Source organism: Chiloscyllium punctatum, chromosome 36 (assembly GCF_047496795.1).
Source record: "Chiloscyllium punctatum isolate Juve2018m chromosome 36, sChiPun1.3, whole genome shotgun sequence".
In the NCBI taxonomy this organism is placed as follows: Eukaryota; Metazoa; Chordata; class Chondrichthyes; order Orectolobiformes; family Hemiscylliidae; genus Chiloscyllium; species Chiloscyllium punctatum.
Window position 1 is genome coordinate 9989947 of NC_092774.1, and position 13843 is coordinate 10003789.

General features: G+C 40.9%; 1 gene segment (V, D, J or C); it reads left to right on the plus strand.

The window, feature by feature from the left end:
* The first annotated feature begins 1439 nt into the window (after positions 1–1439).
* LOC140459985 (T cell receptor alpha variable 38-1-like) lies at positions 1440–1859 on the plus strand. The segment is given in 1 exon segment: positions 1440–1859. A coding segment is annotated over 1 exon segment (420 nt).
* Positions 1860–13843: the final 11984 nt, after the last annotated feature.

Consider the following 13843-nt stretch of genomic DNA (forward strand, 5'->3'; position numbering starts at 1 on the left):
CACCATGATACGTTAATGAGAGACGCAGGGGCAGGAATCGAATAATCTGAAAAGCTAAACGACTGTGAAAAGAAATACATTGATTACTAGCACTCAGAAAGTAACTGCAAGAGGGCAATGCCTCTGCATGAGTGCTCCTATCGACTCAGAATAAATAAGAGTGATTTCAGATGCAAATTAACTTCACAGTGAGGCATTGGCAGAGGAAATTGGGTGCAGTCACCAATTCTCCCTTCAAATGCATGTGACATGTCCGATTTCTCTTGTTCATTGTTAACTATTCCCATGTGTATTTGTAAGCTGCCGAACATGAAGTGACACCATAAAATCTTTGCCTGCTGCATCCCACATAGAAATTTCCAAATCACCACTTCACAAACTCAGTCTGTCTTGTGATAGTGCGTGAAAAATGAGTGACGCAATCTAATTTCAACAACTGCATTCTTGCCCAGAACCTACTTATTTCCGATCATTAAACGGTAAGGCGATTGGTCCGCTCAGTTTGACTTCAAGGTGAATCTCAGACCAGTTAAAAATCAAATTGGTTCAACATTTAGTGAGTTTGCAAATTGTCCCTTTTGTCAGTTAGTGGCGACCTGACTGTGTTTACGTATCATCTTCTAAACATCCGAGCGCACCGTTGATGTCTCTCTTCTTTCACATAAACGTGGACGTTGTCAGAACTCGTTCATCCTATCACATTGTACACAGGAAGTGATATCAAATAAAAGGCAGCCAGTGCTGTGAGCTTTATGTTGTCTGATGTTGTTGTGCTTTCTGAGGCACAGAAACATTTCTCACATTCCGGCGCAGCAGTAATGTGGCTCTCCATTGTCTCTCTGGTCTTGGTTACTGACATTATTTGGAATAACTAAATTTTTAACTCGCATTTATTTTCTCGAGGAATAAATTTGACAAATGCAACACTCGTTTTGGCATTGGAGCTGGATTGGAACACTTTTTGATTTTGACATATTCTTTTGCGATCTATCTTGCATGAGGAATAAAAGTACACAAAACACAAGGTAGAAGCGATTTTTGGGGACGAGGCTGAATTGAGAGATTATAGCTGGCACAAAACAGCGTATAAGGTTCAGTTCCTTTGGCCAATAATGAGAAAACTAACGGCCAAATGGACTGAAGTATTTAGAATGAAGCAAATATATTTGGCTTCGGACATGGAGAGGAATATACCTCTTGAGAAGAATTACAGAACTTTAAATTTAAATGAGAAAATGCTCGTGACACAGACTGGTTCAATGAGGATTTGAAGACAAATATGCTTCGCCCCAGACCAGGCAGAAAGGTGTTTGTCATTACGACAAGAAACATTTGGCAAAAACGAGAACCATCGATTTAAAAGGAAAGCAGATGAACGGGTGCAGATGAAATGGTTGAAGTGTTTGCTGCTAGTATGAGAGGAAATAGCTAACGCGCCAATGTTTACACATGGACATGAGCCTGACGGTAAGAATGAACTTTTTTCTGCTCTCGTTAAGGAAGTGTTGCGAATTTGGTTGAATTCACTTATACATTTTGTCACGGATTGCGGCTTTATCTTACATTGTGGTTTAGATCTGAACGATGCAGATTCTGTCACTCAGCGGGAGACCTCGCTCACAGAGGGAGAAGACATCGCTTTAAACTGCACCTACAGCGGAAATGATCACTACTTATTCTGGTACGGTCTGTACCCAGGCAGACAGTCCGACTTTGCAATGCAGAGATATCTGAGTGGTGTTTCTGAAAACAAGGCGGATTTCGCTCAGAACCTCTTTTCTGTCACCGTTCAGCAGACAGAGAAGTTTGACCGATTGACCATCTCAGACTTGGTGCTATCGGATACCGATGTCTATTAATGTGGAACGATCTCAGAGCGATAGGAAAGAGTGAAAGCCTTGTACAATATCTGCTGCAATATCTGTTTAACAGCTGCTGCCTGTTGAGGGCTGTTTATAACGGGTTACACAATGACACTTAGGTACATTCCTGTGAGGAAATGCCTGATGACTATCTGTCAGAAGAAATTCTAAAATCGTTCACATGGAATAGTGATATTGATTATTGAACTAATTATGGTACTTGAAATGCATTGCTGGAAAAGCGCAGCAGGTCAGGCAGCATCCAAGGAACAGGGGAATCGACGTTTCGGGCATAAGCCCTTCTTCAGGAATGAAGAAAGTGTGTCCAACAGGCTAAGATAAAAGGTTAGGAGGAGGGACTTGGGGGAGGGGCGTTGGAAATGCGATAGGTGGAAGGAGGTCAAGGTGAGGGTGATAGGCCGGAGTGGGTTGGGGGCGGAGAGGTCAGGAAGAAGATTGCAGCTTAGGAAGGTGTTGCTGAATTCGAGGGATTTGACTGAGACAAGGTAGGGGGAGGGGAAATGAGGAAACTGGAGAAATCTGAGTTCATCCCTTGTGGTTGGAGGGTTCCCAGGCGGAAGATGAGGTGCTCTTCCTCCAACCGTCGTGTTGCTATGGTCTGGCGATGGAGGAGTCCAATGACCTGCATGTCCTTGGTGGAGTGAGGGTGGAGTTTAAGTGTTGAGCCACGGGGTGGTTGGGTTGGTTGGTCCGGGTGTCCCAGAGGTGTTCTCTGAAATGTTCCACAAGTAGGCGGCCAGTCTCCCCAATATAGAGGAGGCCACATCGAATGCAGCGGATGCAATAAATGATGTGTGTGGAGGTGCAGGTGAATTTGTGGCGGATATGGAAGTATCCCTTAGGGCCTTGGAGGGAAGTGAGGGGGGAGGTGTGGGCGCAAGTTTTGCATTTCTTGCGGTTGCAGGGGAAGGTGCCAGGAGTGGAGGTTGGGTTGGTGGGGGGTGTGGACTTGACGAGGGAAACACGGAGGGAATGGTCTTTTCATTGCTCCTTGGATGCTGCCTGAACTGCTGCGCTTTTCCAGCAACAAATTATAAGCTCTGATCTCCAGCATCTGCAGTCCTCACTTTCTCCTCCTAATTATGGGACTTATCTCATTGTACTCCCTTGTATTTGGTGATGTGTTGAAAGCACCGCTCACATTCACTGAGAATACAGATTTTCAATCTGGCTTCCCATTAATTGTATCCACTGATCTCCTGATGGAGAAAGCCTGGAATGTAATCTGTCAAATCATTTTGGATAAGACATACTCAATGAACAGCAGTCGGTCATTGATGAAAATCTGAATCATCACACTTACTTGATTGAGCATATCTCATGTTGAAGTACACATATTAAAGATTGTAAATCCACAATAATATAAGTTATAGAGGGAATATTTTCGGGATATGATGTGAAGTTAACTAGGTATGACATTATCAGAAAACGACTTCCAAAGATCTTAACAGGACTAAAGAATGTGAGGTACAATGAGAAGATGAGACACTTTTCTCCTGAGAGAAAGAGAGTGTAGGAGGTGGAAAGGCGAACATCTAAAGGTCATAAAATCATCATTGGTGTGTATAAGTTGACTAGCAAAGGTCTCTTAGCCTGGGTAGGCGAGTTCAAGCCTGGAGATTTGAGTAGATGTTGTGGGTAACTGTCTCATGTAGAGGTTGATGCGCACGTGCAATTAATAGCCCGAGAAAGGGGTAGGTGCAGGAGCAATTATAACATCTCAGAAACATACGGGCAGGCACGTGAATCGGAAGAATTTCGAATGAGATGGACCAAACTCCGATGAACGTGAATACTTTAGTTTCAGAAGCCTGTTCGGTCTAAACGAGTTGGACCGAATGAATTGTATCTTTGCTGCATTACTCCATGACTCTAAATTGTGAAAACAGACGCTTTTTGTTCTTGCAACACTTGGTATCAAAACATCTGATCGCAAAAAAATGCGTTCATGTTAGCGAATATTAATCAAGCTTTTTGGAACTTGAACTCATTGGCTGAGGCATTTTATGTATAAAATGTATCTATTTTATTATTTTCTTACGCATACTATAGTGTGATTCTGCTGCTTTGAAATATTCATTGCTGGTTGGAAAACGTGGTCAGGACAGATATTTTCATAAGATTTCTTGTCACAAAAGTTTGAATCTATAAAACAATAGAGCAGAAATTCCCTAATCACCTGCGTGGATTATTGTCAGAATGTATTCGATATAAGACACAGAGTAAACTCGCCCCAGTGATGCACTGTTAACTTTTAGATTATTAACTATTTGCATACATTTCAATTTTGTGGCTTGTTTTCAGATAATATTTTGAAAGTATATGTTTCTCTGCAATCGTCCCCCGACGCCCTCCATCCTCCTCTCCACACATGCACCATTTTATGAGTTTTGATTCATTGCGGCAGAGTTTTTGCACGAGGCTGGCTCTCGTTCCTGTCACTGTGTCTCTCAGTCCACAATAATACACCGTGCTGTCAGTCAGCTGCAGCTCACCAATGGTGAAATTGCCTTCACTGTTCGACGTGTCCAGAGACGACAATAATCGAGTCGCCACTCCCTCAGCTCTGAAAGGATCTCCGTAGCTCGGGATGTATATCAAGAACGTCAGAGTTTTTCCGCGGTACTGACGGTACAACTGTAAAGAATATGAGGTATGTTGGGCAGAGTATCTGAATTTAATGGTCATGTAGTCTCCTTCGAACAATTTGATTGAAGTTGGCTCTTGTAAAATCGAGTCTGCACAATGAGAACCTGAAGAAATTTGGTAATAACCGACAATTACTTGTCATTTTCTCATTTTAATCAAATAATGTCAAGAATGTGAGAAACTACGTCACAAATAGCGAGGAGAAATTAGTTACAGGGAAGGTCACCATACCTATGTCAATTATCAGCAACATTTGCCACGTATTGAACTTACCAGTAATGAATTCTGCAGCAGTCATCAATGCGTAAAATGTAAAAAGCGACATGCTTGGCAATCAGAGGGTGAGTTTGAGCAAGGGGAAATGAAACGAGATTGTCTTTGTTCAGACATGGTGGTGAGATTGAACACTGCAAACTGAAACTGAAGGTTGTTCTTTCATATCCGGTCTTACTGCCGACTGGTTCTTTCGCGAATGCATCACCAGGCAGCATCCAGTCAGCTCAAGACCTTTTGTTCTCGAGTCATGATATCAGAAAGCTACTCAGCAAACCTTCGAATCTGCTCCACTGCTCGATTTGACTATGGTTAGCCCAGCAAACCTGCACTGTGCAGCACAACTCCAAAGTATCTTCTTTCCTTGAAGATCCACTAATCTTATCAAAATCATTGAGAAATAAATTCAAAAATTCAATGGCTCCTCTTCTAACGTACTGACTTTAAGTGAAATAGCTATTCACTCTAATTCTGGGCATTTTTACAAAGACAGTCTTTAAACTGAGTCGTTGATGCTTGAAAGCGCATGTCGTTATCGTCACAGTTCCCTCGTTCGCGAGTAGGAGTGTTGGTTTCCACGACTAACATTTATTACCAAAGTAAGGGCGGATTTAGTGCAGAATACAAACATGAAGTACAGAAGGAAATCATTCAGGACAGCTGATCTTGTTTAAAATACTGCTCAAAGATCTATTTGTGTGTGTTGGGGTGGGGTAGATTAATCAAGTTTTGTCAAGTTTTGTCCGGAGTGCCAGTGACCATCTGTCAGTGTGGGAGTCAGCACACATAAACATACCTCAGCGTAAGAGATTTGAGAAAAAGCGATTTTGAAAGAAACTGTTTTGGTTTCATTAGCCAGACTAGCAGAAAACCTGTCTGAAGAATCTGGAGACTTTTCTCCCTGTTCCATATCGAAACTTCTCAGAAAACACCTTGGTGCTTTCCCAGGAAACTGAATGCACAAGAAGACTGATGATGTACGGTATTTCACTGGTTAAAGAGATTTCAGAATCCATTCTGACCTTCCCGAAACATTCGTTAAAATAGATTCCACAAAACTGTATCTAGGTAACTCCTTCTGGTAAAACAAAATATAAGATGTCAAAAATCAGTCGTGAATCAGATGAATTGCACTTCGACTTTATTAACTCAGAGTAACTGGTGTTTGCATAGCCATTAACATCAGCAAGACATGAAGGAGGCAAGAAGGTCGACAGCAAACCATCCACTTCTTAATTTATTTTGACAAGACTGAACCCACGTCAAAAGTAGGCCTCAATTCCTCGGCTCGTGCGGGTCCTGTTTCTTGTTCCGCTTGGTAGATTTCACTGACCTTAACAATACATCACTCATAGTTAGTTCATAGCTGATTGCAGCTGAATCTCACAAATAATTTACCTGATATCACTATGTTTTTTTCACCCCCTTGCTCTGTCTCATAATATCAGACGTTATGTTTCTTTCTTGATTTATCTCAATTTCATGACAAGCTTAATGGCTATGTACTCAAGGAAGTAAATAGCTCTCTGTGATTAAACTGAAAGGGGAAGTAATGTAAAATTGATTAAATACTCAGGTCTGAATCAGTGTCTGCTGCAAAGGTGCACAATTAATCATTACTGTGAGAAGTTCAGGAAGGAAATGCAAAGTCGTCATCCACCTCCAAACTCTGGATTCTTGCCATTGGAGCCACTTTGCTGTGGAAAGTTCATAACTTCAACCAGTCTTTACTGTGACCCGAGAAGTTTAAAACCCAATGTCCCTAGCCATGTTTTTTTTTAATTCAATCACTTTTGAAACATATCAGTTTTTGAATGGAACCGGATTCACAAGTTACAGAAATATAAAAGTACAGTTACTCACACCATGGGTCTGCAAAAGATGAATAAGAGCAGCAGTACGTCATTTAGTCCTTGGACCCTGCTCCTCAGTTTCAGAATATCACGGCTGCTCTGATTGTGTCCTCTGGTCTGCTTCCGTGTCTGGCCGCAGAATCAGTTCTCAACCATAAATTAAGAATCAGTGTGTTTCCACCTTGAACATATTCAAAGGCCCAACCCTCACTTTTATGATAGGTACGAATTTCACAGACAAACGACACACTGAGAGGGAAGGAATAACGTCCTCATCTCCATTTACGTGGGAGGGCTGCAATTTTAACATGTTTGATCTATATTTCCAGAGTCACCAAGAAGTAATGTCATCTCCTCAGCATCCAAAGGTATTTTTGCTGCTTGGGATATTTCATGTTCTGTATGAAACATCGCCTATTATTCTCAATATTTTGCCAATGTTTTGAGTTTGTTTCCCCGGGGCCCTTGATTGTCAAGCTGATAAAGTTTTTGTGCAGGGGACGAGGGTCTCCCACCACTGTGGGTCTCAGTGCACAGTAATACACGGCGCTATCTTTCAGCTTCAAACCTTTCATTGATAAGTGAAAAACTCGTTTTTCCCAATTGAGGTTCCCACTTCAGTGTTCAAAACCGGGAGCTGCATCATTATATCCATAACTGTCCGCTCTGATCAGATATTGAGGTGCTTGCTGTGGATACTTGCAGTACCAGAAGAGGACATAGTTTGCAATTGCAGCAGATACCGAGTAGTTGCAAGTTATAGCTGAATCTTCACCCGTGAATACTTTGACGCCTTGTTCTGACTGGGACACCGAGTGTCCATTCCTCATCTCTGAAATTAAACCGTGGAAACATAATGGGTTAGAGAGAGGATGGCAAAGAGATAATCGCCTGCAGATTCAATTTGAAAATAAAATGAAGACTTGGGTCTGTAGTCTGGAGATTCAACAGAAAAACCTGTGAATAAGAGAATAAACAGAGGCAGGCAGAGTGTTATTCTCATTATTATCAAATCTCCAGAATCAGACAGAATAGTCACACTCTGCACCAGATCTGGAATTTGAGAAATTTAAACAACTGGGGGATGTTATGCGTGTGGCTGTGCTTTCAGTTCCCCGCCCAGTTTTATTTCTTTGAACAATCTCTTCTATGAAACGGGAAATAATGATCTTCAGCAGGTAATCAGATAGTGCCCTCCTGTGGCCAGCAGACCACAGTGACAGACACATGCAGACACATTCATGCACGCATGCATGCACTCACAAAAGTAAAGCAGGAGATGAAAACCAAACGTGCCATGGAAGTTTTTAGGATGATAAACGAAACATTAATCTGAGCAATATATCAGTACGAGTCAGTACCTCACGTTAAAAGTATGCCTCCTTGGGTAAACTGTGGATTTATTTCTGATTGAAATCTCCAGGTATTTTCAGGCAATCCACACTCTCTCAGGTTTGCGAGTTTCCCTTGATAGCATACTCCATCAAATGCCTTCGTAACGTGCAGGAAAAAAATTTTCACATCATGTCTGTGTTTTTTGTATGTTTGGACTAAGGATACAATCCGTTCAGGAGCCGATTTGGACCTGGCAGAAGCTTCACCTTCGTGGTCAGCAGAGCACGCAAGATATTCAGATGTAACGAGAATCGACAAGACTGGGAGGTGGCCAAGGGCAGGGCATCCATTATCTTGCTCTTTGTCACCTCGTGTAGACTTCCATGGGTTGACCTACATCAGACGTTTCCTCCATGTGCGGGTTTCAGATGTCATGAAACGTTTGAGCTCATATCCTGACAGGCGTAAGAAGTATACTCTCTGCACATTTTACAAAGCAGAAGTGGAAATGCTTATTGATAAACACGAGGTTAAAGTTCTCCGAGCATTAATGGGAATGCTATGTCTGCTTGCCATCAGATCAGCCATAATTTTATTTAAAGGTGAAGTATAATCCAGATGTCATATGGTCCACTCCTCGTTCTTTTTCCAAGTTGCCCTCGTTCCAATTGCAAAGAGTAGTGCAACATGGTGTCAGACAGCCGAGGCACCGAGTTGGCGGATCAGTACAATGGATAACATTAACAATTTGACATTGGTCTGATCCACTGTGCAGTGTTCTTGAAGTCTAAACTGCAGCATAGAAAATGAACTCCCCAACTGCAGGATTACAAGCAAAAGGGACGTCATGAGGACTGTCCTCACAAGTTGGCAAAAATCTGTTGCTTTTCATTGAACAATTAAGTCGCCTGAAATAAAAGTAAACCCTGATTGTTGTAAATCTTCACTGCGATTTGAGAAGTAATTAATGTTGATAATGAAAACGTCGGTTGGTTAACTTTTAAGATTCTACATCAGTTGTTAATGCAGAAGAAGAGGGTACAAATTAAAGGCAGAATAACTATTTTAACACTAACCAAACTTAAGGTACGCTATTAACAGTCGATTCTAATTGCTCGGTGTGCGATCTTGCTGTACTGAGTAATGACTGGAGGCATTGTTTTTTTTGTGTGGAGAATATCTGCGACATCTATGAAGCACTGTGCGATCCATAGTGCAGGAGTACACTGCACAAGTAAATGAATGGTCGATTGACAGTTTGGTTATGTTGCAATTGCTCTCAAATGTGGAAGAGAAACATTCAGTGACTTTTGGATTCCTTTTCGTATTCCTTCCTGGAAAACGAAAACATTCCGTTGAGCCTGTCCAAAATGATGATTTTTGCAGGACAGGTACATTCGATTGCAGCATATTTTTAAGCTGCAGGATACTGTGACATTTCTTCCACCTTGAACCCTCGTTTCAGAGAGCAGGTTCTCCACTTTGTCTTGACGATTCCATGCAAAAAGAAAACCTGGTCCAATAATCATCATGACATCACTATTGCCTTATGTTAGTATCCAACCTGTAACAATATTTTCGTCGCAACAGTCGAAGAGAAGAGATCCATGCTGGAAAGAAGATAATGCCTGAGAAATAATATAACGATCATGAGCATTGCAAGACACGTCTGCACAGGGCAAGTTGATTCCGAATCAATGAAATTCAAACTGTCACAGGAATAATACATTCACTGACCTAATTCATGGGTAATCCAACTAATGACAAACCTAGTGGGCAAGGTGGCCAGAACAAGAACAACAAAAGGAAGCTGAGGATGAGGCTGCCAATATTTTGCTGCTCTAATATATACCTTAACGAATGTGCGATGCACGTGACTCTGGCATCCTCTGACATTGGCTCTGAGGAAATTATACCGCAGGACAAAATGTGAAGTCATGCAGATTATTGTTAACTACAGGGTAATTGATAGAAGATATTTGATGTTTTTGTAGTTTATGGAAACAACTGTGTTTCATGCTCACTATTTTCAACGATCTTATGTCTATTTCACCAGTCGCCTCGTTTTCTGTTACTATGCATTTCCTCCTAATCGCACTGTGTTGATTGTTTTCCTTCAAAACCCTAAGTCTGTATCTTCTCAGTCTATTCATTTTGGATTCAATCCAAATCACTATCTTCTGTTTTCTTTTCATTGTGTCCACCTTTCACCTCATGTGTCCTGGCCCCTTCAAACCCCTGTGAAGTTTTATAGAGATAGTTGAAGCGTTCCAAACCTTACCTGAGAGAGTTCGTTGACAGTATCCATCACTTGGCCATCTCTCAATTGATACCGTTTCTTCATACACACATATGCATGTTGCCATACGAATAATAGTACAACTCATGACTCTGAATTAAATGCATATAATGAACAAAAAAAAGGCGATGCCACTTTAATGGTGATGGCCATGTTCCCCACAAGACTTACGTTTCAACAATCCTGTACAATTATATTTAGCTTAGAATTTGCCACTCTTTTAATTTAAAACTGTGAAAACACTAATCCACTGTCCTTTCTTTTCAGCCATATTGAAAGACGTTGACTAAGCACTTCACAGCTTTCCCTTCTTAACATTTTAAAGGTGTTCAGCTCATTAAAGTCTCTTTTTTCATTTTGTGTTTTATTTGTTGTTTTATTGTTTTCTGGACGCAATTAGTCTTGATATTCTACTCTTATATTTGCGTGTTACTTGCATCCTGTCTCTTGTAAATTTGCTTATCTGTTTGGCTTTTAAAATTATTCCTTTCCTCTTTATTTCTGGATTGGAAAGGTATTAACACTCCGTCATTAACACGTCGTTCAGATTATCACTGTATGCTGAGAAAAAAAAATTGGCATCACAACTTCTAGAATGACATCATGACTGAGCAATGATTTCTGGTTTTGTTTGGAGACGTTGATTCTGGGTTTTAGTATTGATGACTTGTGATTAATGTATATCTCAGAAGAGATTGCTGTTTATATTCTTCGATGTAGGGTTGAAGAGCCTGGACTTACGATATGAATATTTTGAGGCCATTTACGAAGGTGGCGTCCTCTGTTGTCCAGAAAATAACAGCAGTGAAACAGTGGTAATAATGCTCCCAGTATTGTAACCTGGTCAGAATGACAGCAGAAACCGGATGTTGTGGCCAGTAATACAGTAGACAGGAAGCTTAATGAATTGTGTACTGTCTGCCCGAGGTGCTTGGAGTGCATGGGCCAGAAGGAACGACGTTTGAACTTTGAGGTCTTTGAATTAACTGCACGTGCTTACTGTTCAACTGAGTGAAAAGATGCTGGGAGGAATCAGAATACCAAAACTTTAAGCCTGGAGCGAGGCACGTCGAACTCTTTTAAATCAATATTTTAGAAAGAGTTGATGTATTCTTTTGTCCTCAACTGCAGCCTCACGCCAAGCAATTCACTGCCGGAGATTCACTGTGCCATTTTTCCGATAATACTAGTGGCTGTGTTGGAGCGAAAGAACATATAATAGTAATGTGGTTATGTGCATTTATACTTCCGTAATGCGAGGACAGAATCAAAGATGATTATAAAGCTTTTTAATTGGTATTTGATGAAGATTGACATCAGTGTTTGCATCCGTCTACGTTTGCATTTTAATCAGCAGGCTTGGTGTGATCACAAGTCAGTGTAGAACAACGATTATGAGAATCGTTCAGTCTCGTTGTTCTCACTTCACGGTTCATCGCTTGCACAGAAATAAGTGAGAGTATTTTTAAGTGTTCGTAATTTCCGAAGCGCTGTCCTCTGCTGCATGACTGAACTGAACCATTATTCAGTCTTGTTGGCTGATTCCATTCTCTCGATGACATACAGTCTCTCAGGGCATTTTATTTGTCACTGTAGGATCTTTCATGCTACTACAGTGGAACTGATCAATGATGTAGATTCTCCCTCGGTGACAATCACAGACTCCAAAGACTTTGATACAGCCTCATCTTTCGTTGTAGCTTAAACTCCTCTCGATATAGAGGGATGTCATAAACTTAATGTAGGTTGAGGACGATTTAAGGCATTACAATCTAATGTCACACAAATACCTCGTGGGAAATAACAAAACATACACACTTATACAAATAATATGTAGATACAATATCTACCAGAGCGAGTGATCACACTAACACGTCGGTAAGTGTAAAAAAAATAATTCGTGGTGGCATTCAATGAAGAGATTGCAGATTTGTTTGCATACTGTCACTTCCTGTAAAATAATTGAACGAAGAATGAGGCCAATAAAGTTCATGAAAAAGGCAACGTTTATGAATGTATTAACTGAGCCAAACACTCATAGCATTCCATGTGTCGGACCAATGTCTGAGGAATTCGTGATCACGAAGCTGGAGGAAGAGATCCCCAGTAATGTCCATGTGTGCGCATCATCAAACGACTATTTGTTTTGTAATGCATCACAAACTAATTTGTAAAATAATTTTATTGCAAGTTAAGTTTAATAGCCATAATTTCTCACCTGTTCCTCGACTATTCTTGTTTCATTTTGGGCTTTGTTTTGGTATTGTTCTGGTAACCCTCTGATTCTTACTCTGAAGACTGAAATGCTGTTTCAGATTCTCCATGCGATGCCTCCAGCTAGTGGACACTAACTGGAATTCTCAGCTTACCTTTTGATGATGGCTCCACCTTTATTCTGCAACAGAGTGGATTGCATGTCACAGGGATTCCAGGCGCTGTCTGAGAGAATAGCCCAGAGGGTAATGAACCGATTTGATTTATCTGTTCAGAACAACAGAGAATCAGTCTTGAAACTCGTCAGAAGCATCACCTGAGGTAGATCTCATCAATAAAAATGTCAGAGATTTTCCAGGACCGAGGATGTCCCAGCAGAATGTTGGAGCGCCAGCTTTGAGTTCTGTCTTTTCAGAAACATTATTTTTTAGCGATCCTGAAATGCCTCATCTCTGCCATAGCACCCTTCAACAAAGTACAAGTTGATCTAAACACTTGCATGGATATAATTTCTGACGAAGCAAAAACTAATTTAAGCAGACCCACCAGGCATTAGATCGACATAAGAAACAAAGAAAATTGGGGAAAATGGTGTCAGGTGTTCATGGTCGCAGAAACGACAGAATGGTTTAAATAAGTTGACACATCCAATCTGATATAAAACACCAAACTCAGGTGACCGCTTTGACTTGAATAATGCAAAAAAAAAAGGGACGTTCCCAAGGAACGGTATTGTTAGAGCTCTCCAATCTGACAGAGTTAGGAACCAATCATTGTTTGCTGCAGGTCATGTGACTTTTGATACTTTATATGACTTTTCTTCTCTCCCTCCTTGTCAGTAAGAAGTGTGCCTTCTGCTCTATCTTACTGCAGCCTTTTTAGGCGTCTCATTTCTTCTAGCTTTATGCATTGATCAATCTGTCGTAACATGTCTTCCTTCTGTCATCTTACAGAAAAATCTGGTTGGGAGAATGATCCATGTCTCCCTGTTCAGCATTTTGTCTGGCCACCAAAACGTAGTGCAGCATGAATGGGTATATTTAGCATGAAATAAAGTTAATTTGAGTTAAGAACAATCACATGGGTTATTTAAGAAACTGTGACAACGTTGACAGACCGAATACTTAATTTTTGGTGACAGTGCACTTTCAACATAAATCTCTCACAAATTGATATGGGGGCATGAACGCAGATCAATAGGCTAAGTCTCGAGTTTATTCGCTAACAAGACTCCGTGAAATAAATGCGAAAGAAGACCATTCCTTCCATCGAGGCTTCATCATCATTGAATTGGATTATGACATGAAAATCTTTAACACATTTTCGTAGCTTTCAAC